Genomic DNA, 21882 nt, shown 5'->3' on the forward strand with positions numbered 1-21882 from the left:
GAAGAGTAATAGAGAGATGGAGAAAGAGATAAGGAGAAAGATAATGTGGAGAGAGACACAGGGAGAGAGATGGAGAAGGAGAACAAAAGTTGAGAGATACAGTGAGAGTAACAAACATGGGGAAAAAAGAGAGAGAGTAAAAGAGAGAGGGAGAAAGAAAGAGACACTGCAAAAAAAGGTACCTTGTCAAGTGAAATGATTTCAGATCTAGTCAATATATCTAATTTCCTATTTTGAGATGGTTTTGCACTTATTAGATTATGTAGCTCATTTCTAGACACCATTTTAATTATAAAATTACCTAAAACAAGTAAATAATGTCTAGTTATAAGGTAAATAATCTTAAATTAAGCTTAAATCAATCTAAACAGGAGAAATTAGATTTATTGACTAAGATAATTTTACTTGACGACACCATTTTTTTGCAGTGTACAGCAGGAGAGGGAGAGGGAGGGACAGAGAGAGAGAGAGAGAGAGAGAGAGAGATTCAGGGGAGAAATGTAGACAGAGTGATAGAGACAGAGGAAGAGATACAGGTGAGTGAGAGAGAGAAAGAGAGAGAGAGAGAGGAATGATGAAACAGAGAGAGAGAGATGAAGTGAAAGTTTTACCTGATTTAACCTGATTTTTTTTTACCATTATTGTCTTATTTTCAGTATTTATTTGTTTATTTATTCTTATTCTTATTTTAATTATTACTATTTTATTATTATTTTAGTCATTTTAATTATTTTTTATGAACTTTCTAAATTTTTAGCTACATTTTAATTGTTTTATTTTTTTTATTTTTATGTATTTTCATTAGTTTTTTTTATTAATACTTACCTGATTTGAGTCTTTTTTTTATTAAATTTATTTATTATTTGATATGTTCTTAACAGTATCAATCCCCTGTTCTGTATCAACTCAGCAACATTGTAAATGAGGGTCACCCTCAATGTTCTCCGAGATGAAATAAAGGTTGATTGATTGAAATGGAGAAAAACGAGGGAGATCCACAGAGAGGGGTAACGAATGAGACACAGAGAGAAAGGAGAGAGTGAGTGAGAGATGGATGGGAAAGGAGAAATAGAAGTAAGAGAGCAGTACAGAGATCTGGAGAGTGAGACAGGAGAAACGGACAGCTGCTGAGAGGAGGAGGAGGTGTGGAGAGAGGAGATCCTGAGCGGTTCCTCCTGCTGTTTTATGAGCTGATGTGAGCAGCTATAATTTCAGCTCAGACAGTCAGCAAAGGGCAGATTATGAATGCAGTATATTAGCTGTAGTGGCTCCAATCTCAGCAGACAGGCTGATAATGCGCTGATTGATTTTTACTGAGCTGTTAACTATTAATGCCGCCAGAGTGGGAGCGTATATCACCTAATATCACCCGCAGAACACACACACAGCTGTACCAGATCCATTTAGTAATTATGAAACGGCCCCCGGTGAGCCGTCCGGCCCGAAGGCCGTGCGAAAGTAACGGCGCTGTAAGGTCTGTCCTTGGCTTTAGGGAAAGTTGGAGGTGTAGATTTATTTGTTTTGCGTCCTTAACCCTGCAAGCCCAAACCGTTTACAACAAAGTGTCTTTAAAGGGCCCATGGCTGGTGTAATTCCTTTATATGTGACCATTTTTCAACTTTGCTTTATCCTTCAGAATTCAACAGCCTGTTTTTCTTACCATGCCTTTAAGACGAATATATCGCTGCTGTCAGAGGAAAACCCCGTATCTCCATTTTTGTCTTTTTTCAGTTTGTCATAATTTGAAAATGCCTGTTGCTCTTTACATTCTATGTAAATTTCATGATGAATGAACCAAAAAAAATGACGCAAAATGACTTGGAAAACATTCTGGTTCCATTGACTTGCATTAAAGGTAAAGTAGGTTTTTTCCTTCTCCTGTAAAGTTACCAGTTTGGAGATACGAGGTTTTGTTCTGACAACAGCGACATGTAGATGAACTATGTTCTAATTGGCTGCCATGAATTGTGCCTGATTCAAAAAAACATTCTGGACAGAAATTTGGAAAATTTTAAGTTCAGACTGAAGTTCAGGCACTCCTTTCGGACGTGGGCGGATGCAGGGATTCATTTGCTTCCTGACAGCCAGGAACAGCACAACGTTTACATGTTTTCCCACACATTTCATTCCTAAGCATCCACAGGAACAACTCCCTGCATCACTTCAGTGGGAATAAGTGAGGCTGTTTTGAGTTTTCAAATGCCGAAAATTTGAAAATGAAATTTTAATTTAACACTGCTTACTTACTGTATCAACTTTTATTTATTTATTTATTTCAAAAAAACAATTTTTACATAATGTGGGCCCTTTAAATTTGGTGAACTGTCCAATCTTCCCATTTTTTTCTACATATGTTTAGATAACTTAGATTTAGATAATAATATATTACTAAATTAATCAAACATATGAAGACATTCCATTCTAAAGCTTAGATCTCAAACAGTTAAGTCGCTTCTCACCCTCAGCCAGTGATCAGAGGTCAATAACGGCTCTGAAAGCCCTCATTCTCAGGTAAGAATGCACCTTTTGAGTGCGCGTTAACACTCTAACTGAGAATGTTTATCAGGGAATAATCAGAATTGTCATCTCTTGAGAGCGAAGAGGAGAAGCGATCAAATTAATTAGCCTGAATGCGTTCAGCGGTTTAATCGAGAGGCCTTGAGTCGGCTCGTCTTTTCACCCGAGCTGTGTGTGCGTGAGTGTGTGTTTCCAACACACAGGTGTTGCTCTCGTCAGGAGAGTCTCTGTCCCAGCTCCTCTTCTCTTTTCTCTTTTATTCCCAGCGCAGCAGCTGAGGCTTCCCACAGAGGGAAAGAGTGTAATTAGTGTGAGTAAACAGTGCTGCAGTTGAGAGAGTGAGAAGAACAATGCTTTAAGGGGATGTTTAACCCCTTAAAGGGACACTCCAGCATTTTCCAACCTCATCTCTATCCGCTCCATCTGTAGTGTGCAGTCGATTGCTATGGATAATGATTTCGACACAGTTCCCTGCACTTAGAAATGGACAGAACATTTTTGCTGAACCTCCATCAGTAAAAGCTTACCTGAAACATTGTAGAACACTAGTAAATTCTTCATTCAGTGGCTTTATCTCTGATTATTCTCACACACATTTTACAGAAGAAGGACAAACAGAAACTAAAAAAGGAGATATGAGGTTTTGTTCCAACAGCAGTAATAGATTGCTGTTATTGGAACAAAACCTTGTACCTCCAAAATGGTAACTTTACAAGAAAAGGAAAAAGCCTACTTTACTTTTAATGTAAGTCAATGAAACCAAACTTTTTTCCAAGTCATTTTAGGCTGTTTCTTTTGTTCCATTCATCATGTCCTTCACATTTTGTGTAAATTTCAACAGGCATGGAGATAAAAGGTTTTCTTCCAACAGCAATGATACACACCACTATGTAGTGTACATGACCTAGTTTATAACACCAGTCTTTAGTATAATATGTATGATGCACTGTTAGAAATAAAGGTTCTCTGCAGGTACATTTCTCATTTATTAAGATACAAACAGTGTAAATGTTCCCTCAAAGCTCCAACAGTGGTTTTAAGGTCTGATTGTGAACCTTAAATAAGTTTTTCCAGGTGAAAAGTTTGTATTTGTACCTTTTCATAACCGAATGTTTTAAACAGAACAGTAAAATAAAAGCCTGGAGACGAGACGGGGTGTGTGGAGTCAGTACAGCTTAGAACATATCATTTCAGTGGATTATGGTTCAGTTATGTTCCCTCACTAAAGGTACTGAGATGGAGCCTTGAGGGTTCCACCCTAGTGACAAGAGGGGCACTGAGACAGGGACAGTTTACGATCTTTTTCAAATTATGTCAAGAACTAAAAAAACAACTGGTTTGCACTTTTTTAAGAGCACAGTCAACGAAACCCTTTACAGAAGCCAGATGAATCAAAATAACTTGTAATAAATTGATACGATACAATTTGAAATAAGCAATCATATAAAATAAAGATAATTTCTCCAAACAGCTTCATTACACTTGTCTGACTTAACTGTACCCTGCCTTTATTTATGCATTTATCTATGCTGTACCATGAACAATCAAGCAGTTATGTTTGCATATGCATACAGGTCATATACAAAGGTTTGGTCACCACTGGTCAAATTATTTCTTGTTGAATTTCTAAGTAAACATAAGTACGCAGTTAATTGCATATCTCTGTTGTTTATTTTTAATGGACCCTGTTCTGTTTAAAACTTGGCTTTTAACTCTAAAAAATGTCAGAAGAGTGTTCTAGAACTCTCTTGGGGTCTAAAGCAGTGCTGTGGCCAGAAAAACATTTTAGTGTAGGCCTGCAAAAAAGTGAGTGGGCCAGTTGCTGATCAGTTGCTGTCGGAAACCTCATTTTTCAGTTTTACACTGTGTAAATTTAAATAAGATAATTCTAGTAAGTAAATTCTTAAGTAATAAGAAGAGAATTAAACAAGCAAGTAATTAACCTTGATAATTACTTAAGGTTTTCCAGTTTGTTACTTGTTACTATATAGACAATAGAATAAAAATATAAACTCTATCCTTCACAAACATTAACAATATAAAGAATTATAAATAAATAAAAGGTAAGATATTTACACTGTGAGGATATTTTACCTGAATTTCACATGAAATGTTGCACATGAGGTACTGGTTTATATTACACATGGGATGGTGAAGTTAACAATATAAACATTATAAAAATCTTTACACTGTAGAGAGATTTGACAATATATTTTACATTTTCATGAAGAATGGGCCAAAAGAAATGACTCAATTACTTCCATTGACTTACATTAAAAGTAAAGTAGGTTTTTTCCTTCTCCTGTAAATTCACCATTTTGGAGATATGAGGTTTTCTTCTGAAGACAGTGATAAATATATACTATGAGAGAGTGCAGTATTTCCTGTACAGCTCAGGTATCACAGTGGTGTGTTGAATAACGAAAGCTGTGAAATTATAATACTATATAAATATTAAAAGGCATCTAAAGCTGAAGAACTCCAGAGTGACTTTGCTGTGACAACAGAAATGGGTAAAGGACACAGACATGGCTTTGGAAATCACTTACAGTCTCGAGTTTCGCTATTAGCATGCAAGTCACTGTGAATCCACACCAGAAGAAGCTCATGAACGCTTATGTTTGCAGTAAACTCTATTAAAACGACAGGTGAAAATGTTTTTGCAATATAGGTAGAAAATATTGAGCTACTTATTTTTAGATTTTGCTCAGGTCCAGCTGCAATACGGTGTTAATTACTGTTTATCATCTCGTGCCCAGAAATTCCATATCGGTGCGTCTCTAGTTTCGACATGACAGTGACGATATCCAGCCGAAGTGTGTATCATATCAATCACAAGCACAGCCGCAAATATTACACTCTGTAATCTTACACACTCTCACTTATCACTTCTTCTTCCTTCTCCATCAGACAAGGTCACACTCTCTCTCTCCCACCCTCTTTCTATTGAAGTGTGTGTGTGTGTGTGTGTGTGTGTGTGTGTGTGTGTGTGTGTGTGAGAGAGTTTGATTCGTTCCTCACCTTGTAAACATTGTCCTCTCCATGAGGACCTTCTAAATAAATTATGACAGATTATCCTGACAAACTGAGTAAATGGAAATTCCACACATGCAAGCATACACTCCAGCTGCCTGCATCAGCCACATACTGTCCTCTTTACACACACACACACACACTTATACACACTTATTTATGGCTCAACAGCTCTTGGTTGGCTGTATCCTGTTACATCCACTTTGCCTCTTAATCATATTCATAAATTCGTAATGATATTCATGCGCTTGTATGATGTATGGTAAATTATAATGTCAGCATGTCCTGTGTGTGTGGCTTGTCGTTGTAGCTCGGGCTCTATTGCATTAATAATCTCTGCGGGAGGGAAAAAGCAATAAGCTGAGAGTAATTAGGTTGATTGACAGTGCTGGGGTATGAAGGGAAAAATGAAGTGAAGTTGGTTTAGCACTGCTAGAAGTTCTACCTGTTAACACAACTATTAGGCCATCTGTGAAGCTCAGAGACTTCAGTAAATATGATGGCAAGTGCAGTAAAAATGAACGGTGTAACAATTTACATATGTTCTGGTCCAATTTGGTTTTTGATATGGGTTAAAAATGTCTTGAAGAAACACAATGTAAATATTCTGTTTGAGCTCAGCCTTAGAAATGTATTTATACTTTATATATGAGTATCAGTGGAACTTTTTCAGTGCCTGCTGTGCCAGCCCTCTAACTAAATAAGCCCCAGGAACTGCAACCCCTAGAACCTGCAAATTCAAGAAAACAAGCCTAGTTGTTGTACCCCAACCACTTTACCCTGATACGATGCCCCCAGATGGCTAGGTTCCATCTCTAATAGAGAAAAGATATTAAATAAGAGATACTAGAGGTGAGTACCTGTTCACAAATTGGTTTTAAACATTCATTGTTTTTAAATTATACCATACTATATTGTAGTATTGACTGTATGGCAGTATGTGCAAAATTTTATATCATAATATTATTAAGATTAATGACCATTTTGGTATATAACATAGTATAGTGTTAAATAATATATATTTAAAAAACATGTTAGGGTTACTTTTACACTTTCAAATAAGACAGTGTTGTTCTAACAATTACACCTTCAGCCATCAATTTAGCAGTATTGACTTTTAAATCAATTATCTAGAACTCCGAGCACCACACTTTATTCTGAGGTAATTGTGAAAAAATAGAATACAAATGGATTAAATTACATATTTTAGTGGATATTCCATGATTGACAACATGTAGTTTGATGCTCTGTAGCAGCCATTTTGTAAAATGCATTTTTCATTAAAATGTCTTATCTTTATTATGTGTAACACCAATGTTTAGACAATTTAGAGTAGGCTAAACTACTTCTACTATTGTAGATTAACAATGCCATATTAATCTGGATGTCCTTTCACTTTTGGTAAGAACCAATTTTAGCAACTAAAGTAAAAATACTAAAATATTGTGGCGTCAATATAAACCTGGAGTTTTACTGAGTTCCAAAAACGATGCATTCTTTTCTAAAATGCTAGGTTTCGGTTAATTTAGTCTTTAGAAACCCCTGTATGCGCTGCTTTTGTTGGACTCTTAATTTGTGGGACAGGGCTGTTTTTTCTTTATGGGGGTTGAGGCTAGGCTGGTCAGTCAGTGTTGAGTATTAGCAGCTAAGCTAAACACAGTTCCACTGTTTTCTGTTGTAACTGCTTTCTTTTTGAGTTAAGTTTTGAGTAAAGCTGCGTTATGGTCGAAGACCCTGACTCGCCCAAGTTTCTTGGAGAAAACCACACATCACTATTTGTTATTGGGTGAAATAATAAAAACAGAAGTGAGTAATGTATAGACGATCATCAGTGTAGCTTTCTAACCCTAACGAGATAAAGACGGGTGTACATAAAGCCCACAGCGGCTTCTCTGAGCACCGTAAAAACAGTAAAAAGCTGAAGTCAGCTTCCTCACCAGCTTCTTGATCAAATTTTCCCGTACCACCTTTAATAGTGCCTGAGGCGTCAGAAAGTAGCTGCTGCACCATTTAAGGTGGAACAGGAAAATTAGAATAAGGAATCTGTACGTCACGTGATCTGCATTTCTGCAACGGTATTCACCAAACGAATACATTTAAAGAAGAATTTCAGCCGGTGTACCAGATAAACCGGTATATCGCCCACTGCTGCTATGTTGTAATTGTGGCCTTCAGGACAAAACTAAAGACAACATGGGAGTGCAGAACTGATAGCATTAGAATTATAGACGATGAATCACACTCAGTGTGATGGTATGTCTCTCTCTAGTTTTAGTCCGAGTGGGTTTGCTGCTTGCTTTTTTTTTTTAAACAAAAAGGAGAAAACATTTATTGACAACAGTAATCGGTGAAGTAGAAATCCAGGTGTTCATTGAAGCCTAGGAAAGGTCCTTTTTGTATCTGTAGTGACAGTTTTGCTGGCCCGGAGGAAAACTGAGAAATGTCGTTGAAGTTCCACTGTATACAATGTTGTTCTGTTGATGACATTGTCCTTTAGATGAAGATGTTCTGATGATGATCTATATGCAGATGAGGTTACTGTTTAGATTGTTAATCTTTAGATGAAGTTGTTCTGTAGATGGAGCTACTTTCTAGATGAAGTTCAGTAGAAGTCATTCTGTAGATGAGTTATTTGTAGATGAAGTTTGAGATTTGGATGTAGCTCCTCTGTAGATGCTGTTCCTTGAGTGTCAAGTTAGAGAATCTTGTTTTGTTAAAGACTTGTTTGAACTAATCATGTCGTACAGATTCATACACTTTATGAAAAGCTTTATAGACACCTGCTCATCCAACATTTCTTCTGAAATCAAGGGTATTAAGAGGGAGTTTCTCCTGCTTTGCTGCAGTAAGTCTGCTTTTGGAAAGGCTTTACACTACATGTTGGAGCATTGCTGTAAGGAATAATCTGATCTCTGTTATTGTCTAATATGATTTCAAATGAATACTCAGATTTTCTTCTATTACTGTTAAGCTTTATCACCTGTCTGTAGTGTTGTTGTTGCTGTTGTTGTTGTTGTTGTTGTTGTTGTTGTTGTTTGATTGCATCGACCACAAGAGCATTAGTGAGGTCATGTACTGATGATGGATAATTAGCTCTGGATCAGAAACGCCACTCTAACTCATCCCAAAGGTATTGTATGGAGCTCTGTCACTTGAGGGAACAAGTTGGGGGACTTTATACCCTCTAGCTGATGCTTGGCTTTGGTTATATATATGTGCAGCTGCTCCAGAGTAGCTGTGATCCAAAGTCTAGGCTGCATTTCTCGGCCACTGCGTCAAGTGAAGGACCCTTCGTATACAGCCTAGAAATGCAGCCTACATTCTGAGTGTTTTTATGGACGCATCAGATGTAACCCTTGGTTACCCACAATTTTCTGCGCATGAACGATCCGTTGGAGCAGAGCTTGTTTTAAAATGTAAGTTGTTCATGTACTTGAATTTGTCTTCGTTACCTTATAAAGTGTAAAATGACTGATTAATTAAAGAATGTGTCCATATATCGTATTTTATTTAGAAGTATTTATGTATGTAGTTTATTGTCGTACTACAAGATCATCTCCTCCATCTCCGTGAAGAAATGAAAAAGCAACAAATTCAACACAGCAGCTCCATTTTCTCTCACCAGCTCCCTCACGAGTGTCGCGCTGCTGTGGTGTCGTCACCACAGCCTCGTTAGGACTGATCCATTGGTGTGACCAATAGGCTACTAAGGAGGAGTCTTCATAGGGCAGCCCTACCAAAGACCTGCACTACCTCGGCTGCAGCCTTGACTTTGGAACGCAGCTAGTGTCCCATTCTATTGGCAGTGCTTTTCCATGGAGGTCTCTCTTTACATTCTTCCTTGAAGCTTCCTAGCAGAACTGTAGAGCTGTATCCCACCTCTGGTGGAGAAGGGAAAGCTTTTTTTTTCTTGCTTAATTGAAATTTTCTGATAGACTTGTGAAGATACAGAATGGGTCATATACAGATTTCAGACTGACACACAGCCCTCAGCAAACCCCAGTATACTGTAGGCCTGCATGCCAAATTTAAACAAATATTGCTCTGATATTGAAAATAAAAATAACAAAGTACTCTCTTCCATAGTTATTTTCTCTCTCTCTCTCTCTCTCTCTCTCTCTCTCTCTCTCAGTTCCTCACTAATGGCATGGGGTAGAATTGCACTGGCATTAAGCTGTTTTGCCAACTGGCAAAGTGTGTTGTGTAGGTCAACGTGACATTAATTAAAACGCAACGCGTGGGCGCTAGCAGCTTCCAGCCAAATAAATAAATAAAAAGACAAGCGGAGAGAGTCTGAAAACAGACTTTACTGACGCTGCGTAACCTCGACTCGACTAATGCAGCAAGAATAACAAAAGGAAAAGTGTAGAGGGAGGGATGATTTGGAGGGTGAAAGGAAGGGAAGATGAAAAAGAGGTGGGAGAGCGAGCGATCGAGAATGAGAGAGAGTGAGGGAGAGGGAGAGAAAAGGTTAGAGTAAGGCAGGTTTGTTATGCTCTCATTGCGCTCAGAGACAGTGATGTATACCCAGGGCATGATGGACCCTGCCTCATTACTGGCCGGGCATTTTGTAAATCAACAGATAATTACAGCATATATCTCACACACACACACACACACACACACACACACACCATCCACAGCACTGCGATCTACTCAATTTGGTTCAGGTCCTCATTAAGGGATGGAGAGAAGAGGCGGAAAATAAATAAATAAAAAAGAAATAAAAAAGGCATTTTTCTTTTTTCATTGCAAGTAAATAATCCTTTGTTCGTGGAAGTGATAAAGGACCAGCGGAGGATAGGTTTTCACTTAGGACTCTTGGGCTGTGTCTCAAATCAAGTGTACTAGCCTTGCAAATTGCCACCGGTACTGTTTACACTGGAGCTGTGTACAAAACTGTGCCCTCTTCACTTTACAGTTGACTGTTCTGAATATATCCTACACTATTCCCTATTCTCTGTGTAGCACATTATATCCCAAATTATGTCATATTAATTATATACTGTGTTATGAACAGTGTAAAGCATAGATCTACATACCTGGATGCCGCATTGTCTGCTGTTCTCTGTCTGAGGCAATACGTCTGAGGGTCCGCCATGTTGGAGAGGTCAAGATCTGCTTGTGAACAAATTCACTTGTATTGAGAGACGAAGAGTCTCAGGATTAAATCAGACACAACTTCCTTATTACTCAACTGATTTTCACCAAATCTGTTTAGTTATAATCCTCAGACACAGATTAATCCAGGCTGCTCGGATCTGCTCTCAGTAGCTTTTATTACTTTAATAACTGATCGTGATAATTAGTCGTCCAGACCAGCAGGAAAGTATTCAGTCTGCACCTGACGTTAAAAACCGAGTTTAGTGTGAGAAACATAATCAGACACATCAGCAAATCCATCAATGTGTGAATCAGTTCTAATCTTAATACACATAAAATAAAATAAACCCCCAAAACACAGTAAGGAGGGCGAAGATGAAGTTGGCTTCCTATTCGCCAGCTTCTTGTTCAGGTTTTCCTGTTCCACCTTAAATGGTGCAGCAGTTACTTTCTGGTGCCTGAAGCTGCACCATTTAAGGTGGAACGGGAAAATTTGAACAAAACGCAAATAAGAAGCTGACTTCAGGTTCATGTAAGAAGGTGCTAACATTAATCTTTATGAATATCTACACGGATTAACGAATGTTATAACTTACCTACAAAGCTTTAACCATCACTGTAAATACATAACTACTACATAAAGTTAAGATCCTGAATAGACTATTAAATGAAATAAGCTTAATATAAAACCAGAGGAAAAACAATCACATCAACAGGTTCTCTGTGCCTCATTAACCACACGGCCATATCTACACAAACACCACACAAACAATACACATCACACAGACATGAGTGTGGATCACTGCGTTCCCTCCGTTATATAATCCTATCCCACTTTCTGAGAGTGATATTCCTGAAACAGTGTAATTGTGGACAGTATCTTTCTTAAACTGCCGCTCTGTAATGGTACTGAATACAGCAATGTTCACTGACTGGCTGGGCCCAACACGGCATCTAGGTATGTATAGCTATGATGTACCCTAACAGACACAGAATACCCATAATTCAGTGTTGCTTACACTGTAAAAAATGATTTTGTGTATTCATCCTAAAAAAAGTACCTCATGTTGTGAAAAGCAATTTTACTGGTTTTATTCAACAAAATACTGTCAGAACAAAACCTTTTGTTCCACTTTTTACAGTGTATGACAGAATGAGACTGTTGCAGAGTGATGAGCAAACCTGTGTTCCTGAATAGTGATCAGGGTCCATTAACTTTGTCTATAATAGTGTTCGATATAGTGAGTGAAATAGTGAGTACAGGAGCATTTCTGCTCCCTACAGTAGTGGTCGGTGTAGTGCTCCAGTGTAGGGAGTAGTGATTAGGGAAGCATTTCAAACCTGGCATGGGAAATCCTTGCATGAATTTTGGATTGTGCACTTCTTCCTTACCATTTTCTGATAAATAACTATCATTCTCTATAAGCCAAACACAGTCGGTAGTCCACCTGATCCTTTCTGACAGTCTTTCTAATTGACTGCTAATATTGATGACTGAGCTTCAGGGATCTTTACTCTGTTTAAAGCGAGTCCCTTTGTTAATCTCACTGTAAACTTGCACTTCAGTGGCTGATGAAGAGCTATATATACTGAACTGGGGAGACCAATTCATGCTCCGCCTACAAATGTGGTCTTTTACTGTTACTGAGCTGTTACTGTGAGGATGGACAAGCTTTTCAGAACACAAGTAAAAAGACACTTTAGTTGACAGTTCATGTATGAATTGGTTCACCTTGAGTCACTACAGTTTTTAAAATTTCTGTAAAACTGGGTTTCTGGTTTTGTGCTATAATATTGAGTTGAACTGTATTTTTGTTCATCTAGTTCGAAATTGCAATAAAGAATTTACCAGTGTTCTTAGTCCCCAACTTTTTCTCGATTACATGACATAAAAAATTTTATTTTATCCATCCTGTGTGAACTTTTACCAGGCCTGGTGACGGTTAACAGAGTTACCATGGTGACAGCCCCCAGTGACGGTAAAAACTCATTTACTATTGGTTTAAAAATGCTTAGTTATTGACTTATTTCATACAAACCATAGGAAGACTCTAGTGTTCAGTGTTTCCACTGTATATAATTTGCAGCGGTGGCCCGTCACTGAAAAACTATTGCTGCCAATTCTTCATTATTTTATGAAAGGTCATGAAGTTGCAACTACAAAACTCTGCAGAGAGTTTTCAGTGCGAAATTCCACATGGAACGGTTGTCAGTTGAGTGGATAATTTAGACATTTTAGCAAGCGGGTTACAGCTGGAAACACTACTGCTCCTACACATGAAAGTAAGTTGGACTTTTAAACATGTTCGATAAGTTGACATCATACACTAATACTACATTAGCATAGATGAGATTGTTCTAGAGGTGCCTTGAGCTGTTGAGCTGCGCTGGTTGAACACTCTCAGTGCTGCAGCCAGATTCAGCCTAAAACAGGAAAACAGCCTAAAAAACATACAAAGTCACGTCTCGGTTCTCGTACAGCAGGCGAAATGACATCAGGTAAGAAAGCATCGGGCTAAGCAACCGTTCTTTATTTCTTGCTACCTAAAATATATTTTTTTGGCTGAATTAAAGAAAATAGCAAACTACGGCTGCAACATTTACTGCTATGTTCCTTAATTCCATAAATATTTAATTTCAACACACATGGTATTAGTTTTATTATTTAAAGTAAATTAAATTAATTTATTAAAAAGCCCAAAATTAAGGTTACGTTTTTAACAGTATGCATAATTTGCATATTTTCTCTTCTAAAGAAGACCAGATCTACACTGCAAAAAATAGCTCATCAGATCTACCTAAAAAAATTACTTTGTGGTAACAAGCATTTAAACTAGTTTCATTCAACTTTAAAAACAAAAGAAAACTAAATTGATTTTGGAAAAAATGTTCATTCAAAGTATTTATTTAGGTTGAATAAAATGTTAGTTTGCTTGTTACCAAATGAAGTAAAATTTTTAGGTAGATCTGATGAGCCACTTTTTACAGTGTAAGCAGAAAATGAATGTTGTTAAAACATTTAGCCATTTAATTTTTTCTTTTATTATTATTTTTTGAATGTCTCAGTTTCAGATTGAGATTTTGAACAAGAAAAAGCTTTGTGTTTGTTTGTGTTAAAAATTAACAGTGTCATAAATGGCATATACTTCTCAGTATAATGTCAGGTAAAAATACAACATTTAATGCCATTCTGAATGTAGGTATGTTGACTAAAACTGAGTTGTGTACAGTTTCAGTTTGAACAGGATTCTCATAAGCGCTCTGTAAAGCTTGTTCAACCTCACAGCAGCAACTGTAGAAGGTTTGAATTCTCTTGTATCTGATTGGAAGGAGCTGTACTGTTTATGCTCTAAACACTGTATGGTTTTGTGTGAGTGTGTGCGCATAATAATCATACCTCTGCTTCTTTTCTCCATCCTTTGCACCCACGCTGTCACGTTCATCAAAGAACGAATGAGATTAAAATAGAAGTTTGCACTCTTTATTTCATTCCATTTTATTATATTTTATTCAGATCCAAGCAGGTGTTATGGTCGTGCACTAAATAAATAAATAAATAAATAAATAAATAAAACAACCGTAGCCTTGATTTCCTCCCCTGCTTGAGTATCATTCTTAGCTGGAATGTCACTCTGAGTTTCTTTCATATCAGCCTTATTTTCCTTTATATGTTCAACACAAAACAGGAGGAGAAGAAAACAGTAGTGTTAGCAGCAGACAGATATGGATGAACTACTTTTAAGATCATCTTTCTATGTATTGGATATGCCTCGCAATATATTAAAGCAGTGGTTCCCAGCCTTGGTCCTGAAAGACCCCCTGCCCTGAAAATTTTAGTGTTTGCCCTGCGCCTAACACACCTGCTCCAACTAATCTGCTAATTAACAAGCCCATCCTGAGAGGAAGTGGGTGTGTATTGGCAGGAAAACACACACAGGACCAGGGCTGGGAACCACTGTATTAAAGGACCCGTATAGTCCATTTGTACCAGTGACATGTCCCAATAAGTCATAATTAATTCTTACATTGCTAATTTCTAATCTCTCTATCTACCTTTTAATTAAACAGGCTGTTTTTTAACTTTGTCTTTCAGACTGATATGTAAATAAGCTTTGTTCTGATTGGTGGTTTCTGTATTCTGTAGTGCTTATAACTTCACTCTGAATGGATGGGGGCTAAACCGCTGTAGGCTGAATAGGAGGATATGTGTAAATGCATTGGATTTTCATGATCTCACAAAAATGATGAAATCAAAACAATGTTTTTGCAGCTTGGTTTCCGTATATGTACTGTATGAACTGGGGAGTGAATATGTTTTGAAACTGTAACAGCGTTTACACAACATTAAAAAAAAAAACAAAAGTGAGAAATAAGTCAGGTTTCCTGTTATATTAAAAACACATTGGTGAATCTATAATGTGACGTGGTTGGATTATTTTTGACCAAAATAAAAGAGTTTTGTTGGGTTACATGAGTACTTTGATATATCAAAACATCCACTGAATCTCAGCTGTAACTGTGACGTACATTCAGGTACATGGAACTTAACTAAAGCCAGCAATGTCAGCAATGTGGGATGATGAGCAGCAGTAAAAATGTTCATTGCAAATCTGTAACAGCAGTACTTTGAGGGAGGGCAATAGTATTGTGTGATATACTGGTTAGAATTCTTCCTAAGGTATTAATTTCACAAATAAGCCAGATAACATAACTTTATGTACAGTCAGGGTTAGGCATCTTTCAGTAATCACTCATCTGCTGTGTAACAGTTACAGACTTGATGTTAGTCCAGATTGTTGTTGTACAGAGAGCGAACATTAGAGAGACATATGGAAGGAAATGCCAGTCTTTTAGGGTAACAGTAGCCTTTAGCCTAAGTTTAGCCTTTAGCTTAGTAGCCCACTAGGCCTGTCTACAGGGTGCCTCTGTCAGTCAGCTGCTTTTCACCATCTCGTGATCTGGGGCCTGTTGCTCCCACCAAGCTGAGATTCTGCGACCCAACCGCTGCTACTGAATGGCTGTACACTGTAAATGGCTGTTATATTTACTGAACTCCAACGGAGTCTGATGGTCATAAATATAAGTGCTAGTGTACGATGAGGCAAATTCAGACATGCAACAACTTTTCACACCGTTTTGCAGAGCCTGGGACAGAGAAATGAGGTGTAAACCATTTGTTTATCTAGATATTTCTGGGTTCTTTTTTTTAACTATTTATAAATTTATAGTTTAATTTATAGCTCAGTTTGCTCACTATAGAAATATTTTACCTTTGCTTCACTTGTTAAATATGGTTCTAATTTCCAGTTATACAATAGTACATTCTAGTTGCATACAATAAATAAAAATGGGTTTTCTTAAGCATCTAAAATGGTTATTTTATATACACACCAAATGGCCACTTCATCACCTCATACACCTCTTTGTATCTACGCTCAGGTCCACTTACTATATAGGTGCACTTTGTAGTTCTGCAATTACAGGACATAGTCCAACATGACCATTTTCATGTGTGAAAAAGTCCTATATATATATATATATTTATATATATATATATATATATATATATATATATATATATATATATATATATATATATATATATATATATATATATATATATATATATATATATAATAATTAGTAGTAAAAGTATAAAAACAATAATGGTCATTATTCTTCTCTTTAATTTTTCAAATATTACTGTGCTTATAATAGAGCTGTGCATAATTCTGAGCCACCAAATGCAACGTCCTATCATTTTTACACTTTGTTGTAGATTATTAAGGACGTTTTATTACACGCCCAGTTTAGGAGGTGTAATTTCAATGATGTGGCTCGTTTATAGTCTAATTCTAATAAGTGTAAAATTTAGTTCTGAAAAAGCCATCACTGCTGTTTCTGTCCACAGTAATAATATTTAAAAAAATAATAATAATAAAGAGAAGAATTATTACCATTATTGTTCTTAGAATTCTACTACTAATACTACTACTACTACTGATAATAGTGGTGGTATTTATTATTATTATTATTATTATTATTATTATTATTATTATAGCATATATATTAATACATGGAAATCCAGGTCAAGGCACTTCAAATAGCACAAACTTAACCCTCTATTGCACTGTTGCCTCAGGGCAACAAAATAATGAAAGGGTTAACAATGAAGAAAAGAGATTAAATGAACCAAAAAGCTTGTGTTTGCTCACACTCTCTCATGGTGAGCGTTGGTGTGGTATTGGTTTTGGCATACTGCTGCTTGTGGATGATATACTTTTCTGCACCAGATAATTTCCCTCATAAAAGCAGATATTTTACATTTTTCATCCGTCCAAGAATATGATCCACATCTGTCAGTGTGAAGATATATATTTTTTTAATTCAGTATCATATAATTAATTTTATGTTGTGAGAATTTGCTGAAATGTTACCTTGAAGTAAATGCAGCCATGTCAGAGAACATAGCAGTTACTGTTTAAATTTGCATTTAAAATGATTTTTAAATGTAAACTTTTTTTTTGTAGATAGCTCTAAATATGAATTATTCCCTACTTTTTTCCAAATATTTACATAAAAAATAGTTTCTTTTTTAAGGCTTTGTAAAGTTTCTTTCCATTGTTGCAAAATGCACCTCAACAGGACCACCGAATGTATTGTTTTTGAAAAATTGTTTGTGGTTTCAACAGACTGATGCTGATATTTTACTGCAGGAACATCAGGAATCTCATTGGGAATATTAATGAGTTTAAGATATGATGCACAATTTTAAAATAAAGGTCTTTCAGCAGTTTGTAATGGATGAAGGTGCTCAAACCTGCACTGAGAAGTTGTAACCCCGATTTGTTTTGGATTTTAAGGGAACCCTAACGCGCGCCCGAACCGAACTGAACCCCGACTATCTGGACCTGCGCTCACGAACTGACCTCAACCCCGAATACTGGACGCCCTGCACTCCTCTAGTGAGTAAATACAGAATTTCATCAGTGTGTGCAGTGTTGGATAGTAATGAACTACATCTACTACTGTAATCTGGATTACATAATCTGATTTAGACTATCAAATACAAGCAATCAGAGTAGGAAACCGAAGTGTAATCAGGAGCCAGTTATGTGTTTAAGGAGAAACAGTAATGAATGTGTCAGAAATATGATCAGACACTTTATCATGTGTTTTAGATTCAGAAGCCGTTTATGTTGGCATAAACTTGACACACCTTTCATTGGGTTACATTAGCTAGGTTGCTAATACCTAATGATTGAAGATAACTTTACTTTGCTATTGCCTTTGCCAACATCCTAGTCTAGTCTAGTTGTTGTCGTTGCTCTTTAAGGATTACTATACTGTTGCTTATTGAGTTTATCCATGAGTTGCAGGATAGCTATGTCACTATGACAAACAATAGTTAGGTGTGGTTTTATGGGAGAAAGATAGCAGGACTGTATCTTTAGATTGTTCAAACTTTAAACAAACAACAATTTAGCAATTTAAAAGTAATCAGATTATATTACACTTTTTTAACCAGTCTGTATAAATTACAGTCTGTAATTTATAATCAGATTACATTTCTTAAATAATCTACCCAACACTGTCGATGTGTCACCACCACTTTTTCCACAAAGCAGAGAAAACACACCCCATCCTCGATCACATCTGTGCTTTCCTATGTTTCACATTTATCCCTTTCTTTTTTAAAGGAAGTCTTTTAATGTCGTAAGAGAACAAACTCATGCCACATTACCTCCCAACATCATTAAAAAGCTGAGTTAAATTTGCGAGTTTAAGCTCCACTTCCACGCTGGCATTAGTCATGCTTAACTGCGGTGTGATGTCTCATTACCTGCACAAACTCGAAGGACTGTGGCGTTTTCTGCTCGCTGGGAGTTTGGGGCATTTTTCCCACTGCTGTGCATGAGCTCAGACTTCCCGACTGTTTGGAAGACTTCATTACTGCGGGGAAAGAGTTTGTGGAGTTGGAAATTGTGGATTTAAACTGTCATAATGGCTCTTTCATTTAACTTTACAAAGGAATCAGGCGCAGTCCGGCCTTCAGAAACACGTAAAAGGGGAACTGTGCCAGAGCAATTATACCAGACATTTATTTATTTATTTATTTATTTGTTTATTTATTTTTTTTGCAGGTGATTTTGTAGGAGTATCTGCTCACATTTTATTTTTATGGTCTCTTATCTTCAGATGCTCACATTATTAGCAAACTGGTGAAATTCAGTCGATTGTCAAACGCATTGGGGTTTAGAGTTTGGCTTAAGTCCTAGAAGTTTAGAGTTATAGAGTTTATAGAGTAAGTTTATAGACTTACTGTCATTTTTTTATTCTATTTTACAGAATCACAAGAGTAGTTACCTAAATTATGCGGTGAAAATAGCATTTACAGGTCTGAGTCTGCACTTCTGACTTTCAGTTCTCGCAATGTCAGAAATTGACAAATATGGCAAACATGTAAAGAATATCTTCACACAAAATGTAGACAAAACAACACATTTTCATTCAATTTAAATTATGATAGTCTCCACTTGTTTCAATAAACTGAGTGAGAAATCGTGTATAGAATTGCAGCATGCTTTTATTAGCTCTGGCGCTAACTGCGACAAGGATTAATGGATATGTAGTTGAATCAGTTAAAAACAAGCTGAGCGTCTACAGTGGACCATCAAAATAAAATGTTCTAGAGTGTTTTTGGTTACGTTTATTACTGTACCGCACTGTTTGGCTGTAAATGGATGGTTAGGTCTGGATATGAGGTGAAAAATCCAATTTGGAGCCAGTTGATCGGGTTCATTTGAGGACTCCTGGAAGCGTTTGCTGCCTTCATGGATCATCATGTATTCTGAAGTGAGAATTTGGAGAGAGAGAATTAAATGCAGTATGCAGAGCAAACATGTGAATCACTTACCTCACACTGTGCTCTACTGTATTGGACAGAGTGCTAACGACGCGCTTCATGTATGTATGTATGTGTCTGTATGTTGTCCACAGGCTTTGTAATGTGTGGGTGTGACAGTTATTCTGTGCTACTGCTAAGTCTATAGCCTGTGAAAATAGTTATGTGTTGCCTTGATTTTGCACTGGAGAAGGTATTTTATGTTTTGACGTACTGAAGTAAGTAACTCGCTGCCTTAAAATGTAGATTTTATTCAACTTCAAAAAAGTTAAATGGCCTGTATCAACAGAAACCATTTTGCGATCACTGATTTTGTGATGTCATGAAAACCAGTTCATATACATAACTCTGCCTAATTAGCCTACATTAGTTTAGCCCCACCCTTTCACATTGAAGATATAGGAAGTGTTTCATCCTGAATGAGACCCAGAACAGGGCGGCCAAACAGAGGTCATTTACATATATTAATCTTTGAGGCACAGTGACACAAACAGCTACTAAGGGAGAAAGAGAGGTTGGAAAATGGCCATGTAAAAATGAAAGGGCCAAATTTGAATACATGACTGTTCTTGGTACATAAAATAAACATCAGAAGAAAATGCAAGAAAAATGTTTATGTTGGCCCCTAAACAGAATGTAGCACCCTAATTACTGTTCTGTTTACTTACTGTTTGACGTTCTATGAGTTCAAAGTTTTAAGGCAGCCAGGTTATTTACTTTACTAGCCTGAGATGGTTTAATGAGTTAGTCTCTGGGAAAAATGTAGTAAAAGTCTGGCAGCAAGTAGAAAATGAAACTTCTGCAAATGCAGTTTGCACTGAAAATGTGTAAAATTTATAGTCATCTTCATTCTGTGAGCTCACCAGCTTACCGTGACACATTTGCTGTTGTTTTAGAGGGTGAACTTTTTGGTAATCCAGATACAGAGATACACAGATATCCGAATACAGCCACAGACCACTAGATGCAAATATTAGATACACATACAAATTTGAGCCCTAAAGAAAGATATTTTGAACACTCAATAGACACAGATACAGATATAGATGGTGGTGTTGTGTTACAGTCCTAATGGAACTAACCCACAGCAGCAGAGAGAGAAACTCATCCTATTACTGGTCGAAAGGTTTTAAGACTCTTGTCATGTTGGTTATGTCACCCCCCCCCCAAGCCCACCCCAAGCTATAACTGCCCCCCCTTCAGTAATTGTAGTGGTGGTTGGGGGGCTTATCTTGGCTGAAAGTGCGGGAACATTCTCCAGCTCTGACCTACATTCACTCTCGGTCACTGCTCCCTGTAGTCCGGCGGATTGATGGGAATGTGTGTGTGTGTGTGTGTGTGTGTGTGTGTGTGTGTGTGTGTGTGTGTGTGTGTCTAAAATGACCAGAGTACCACCAAATGTCATGATGCATCACGGAGCCGGTGTAGCCACTCACCCAGATTAAGGAGGGCAGCGATGCGCACGCAAAAATTTACATCCGATGCACACACACCCAAGGACATGAAAGAGCTGGTCACACACAAATAACTGCATATGCACGTTGACCTTAAGCCTGCATACACACATGCGCATACACACATCTGTCTTGTCTATTTCTTGTGAGGACTTCTGTTGTTTTTTGTTGATTTTTGTACCACTGTAGCCAAGTAGCTCGACACCTACATCTAAACATAACCCTAACTTACAAATCTTAGTTTGCAAGCTCTGAATTTACTTTGAGCTGAATTTATGGTGAAAACAGCAAAAAGACCCTCACTTGCACACAATGTAATGTTGTCCTATCATTGTGGGGACATTTGGTTTTCACAGTGGTAGTAAGACAAGTACACACACACACACACACACACACACACACACACGAGCACACCTCCTAAGTGCGTACACAAGTAAGAACCAACCACACGGACACATACATGTTGACCCTAAACGTACATGCATGTGCGTGCGTGCACACATCATACACACACTCACACACACACACACACACACACACACACCCACCCTTCGGCCCTCCTTTCTGTCTAGGAACTGTGTCAGCTGTGACTTCCCAGCAAAATGCTTCCTTACATTAACAGCTTGACATTGATTTTTATAACCATGTTGCCATTTGTCTATGAAGATTTTCAGGCATCCAGTTTATGGAAATTAGAGCAATAATCCACTGAATCCCTGAATGTGTTACAGTGAATTTAGACCCAGAATATACAGACTTGCAGTATAATCTAGAATGGACTCACTTTTGGAGTAAGGAGTTCTCTTAAATGGATTTGTGGACTAATCTAGAATGCTCTTGTGGAATACGCTCTCAACTGAAATTGCTGAA

At 37.3% G+C, this 21882-nt stretch overlaps 1 protein-coding gene across 1 annotated transcript in view; it reads left to right on the forward strand.

Annotated features, from left to right (window-relative positions):
- The window catches only part of LOC118807723 (protocadherin-9), a 407775-nt gene that overhangs the window by 94298 nt on the left and 291595 nt on the right, over positions 1–21882 (forward strand). The window contains exon 3 of the mRNA XM_036569769.1: positions 17517–17618. Coding sequence (XP_036425662.1) covers positions 17517–17618 — 102 coding nt within the window. The remainder of the gene's footprint in view (positions 1–17516; positions 17619–21882) is intronic.

Source organism: Colossoma macropomum, unplaced genomic scaffold (assembly GCF_904425465.1).
Source record: "Colossoma macropomum unplaced genomic scaffold, Colossoma_macropomum, whole genome shotgun sequence".
Classification (NCBI taxonomy): Eukaryota; Metazoa; Chordata; class Actinopteri; order Characiformes; family Serrasalmidae; genus Colossoma; species Colossoma macropomum.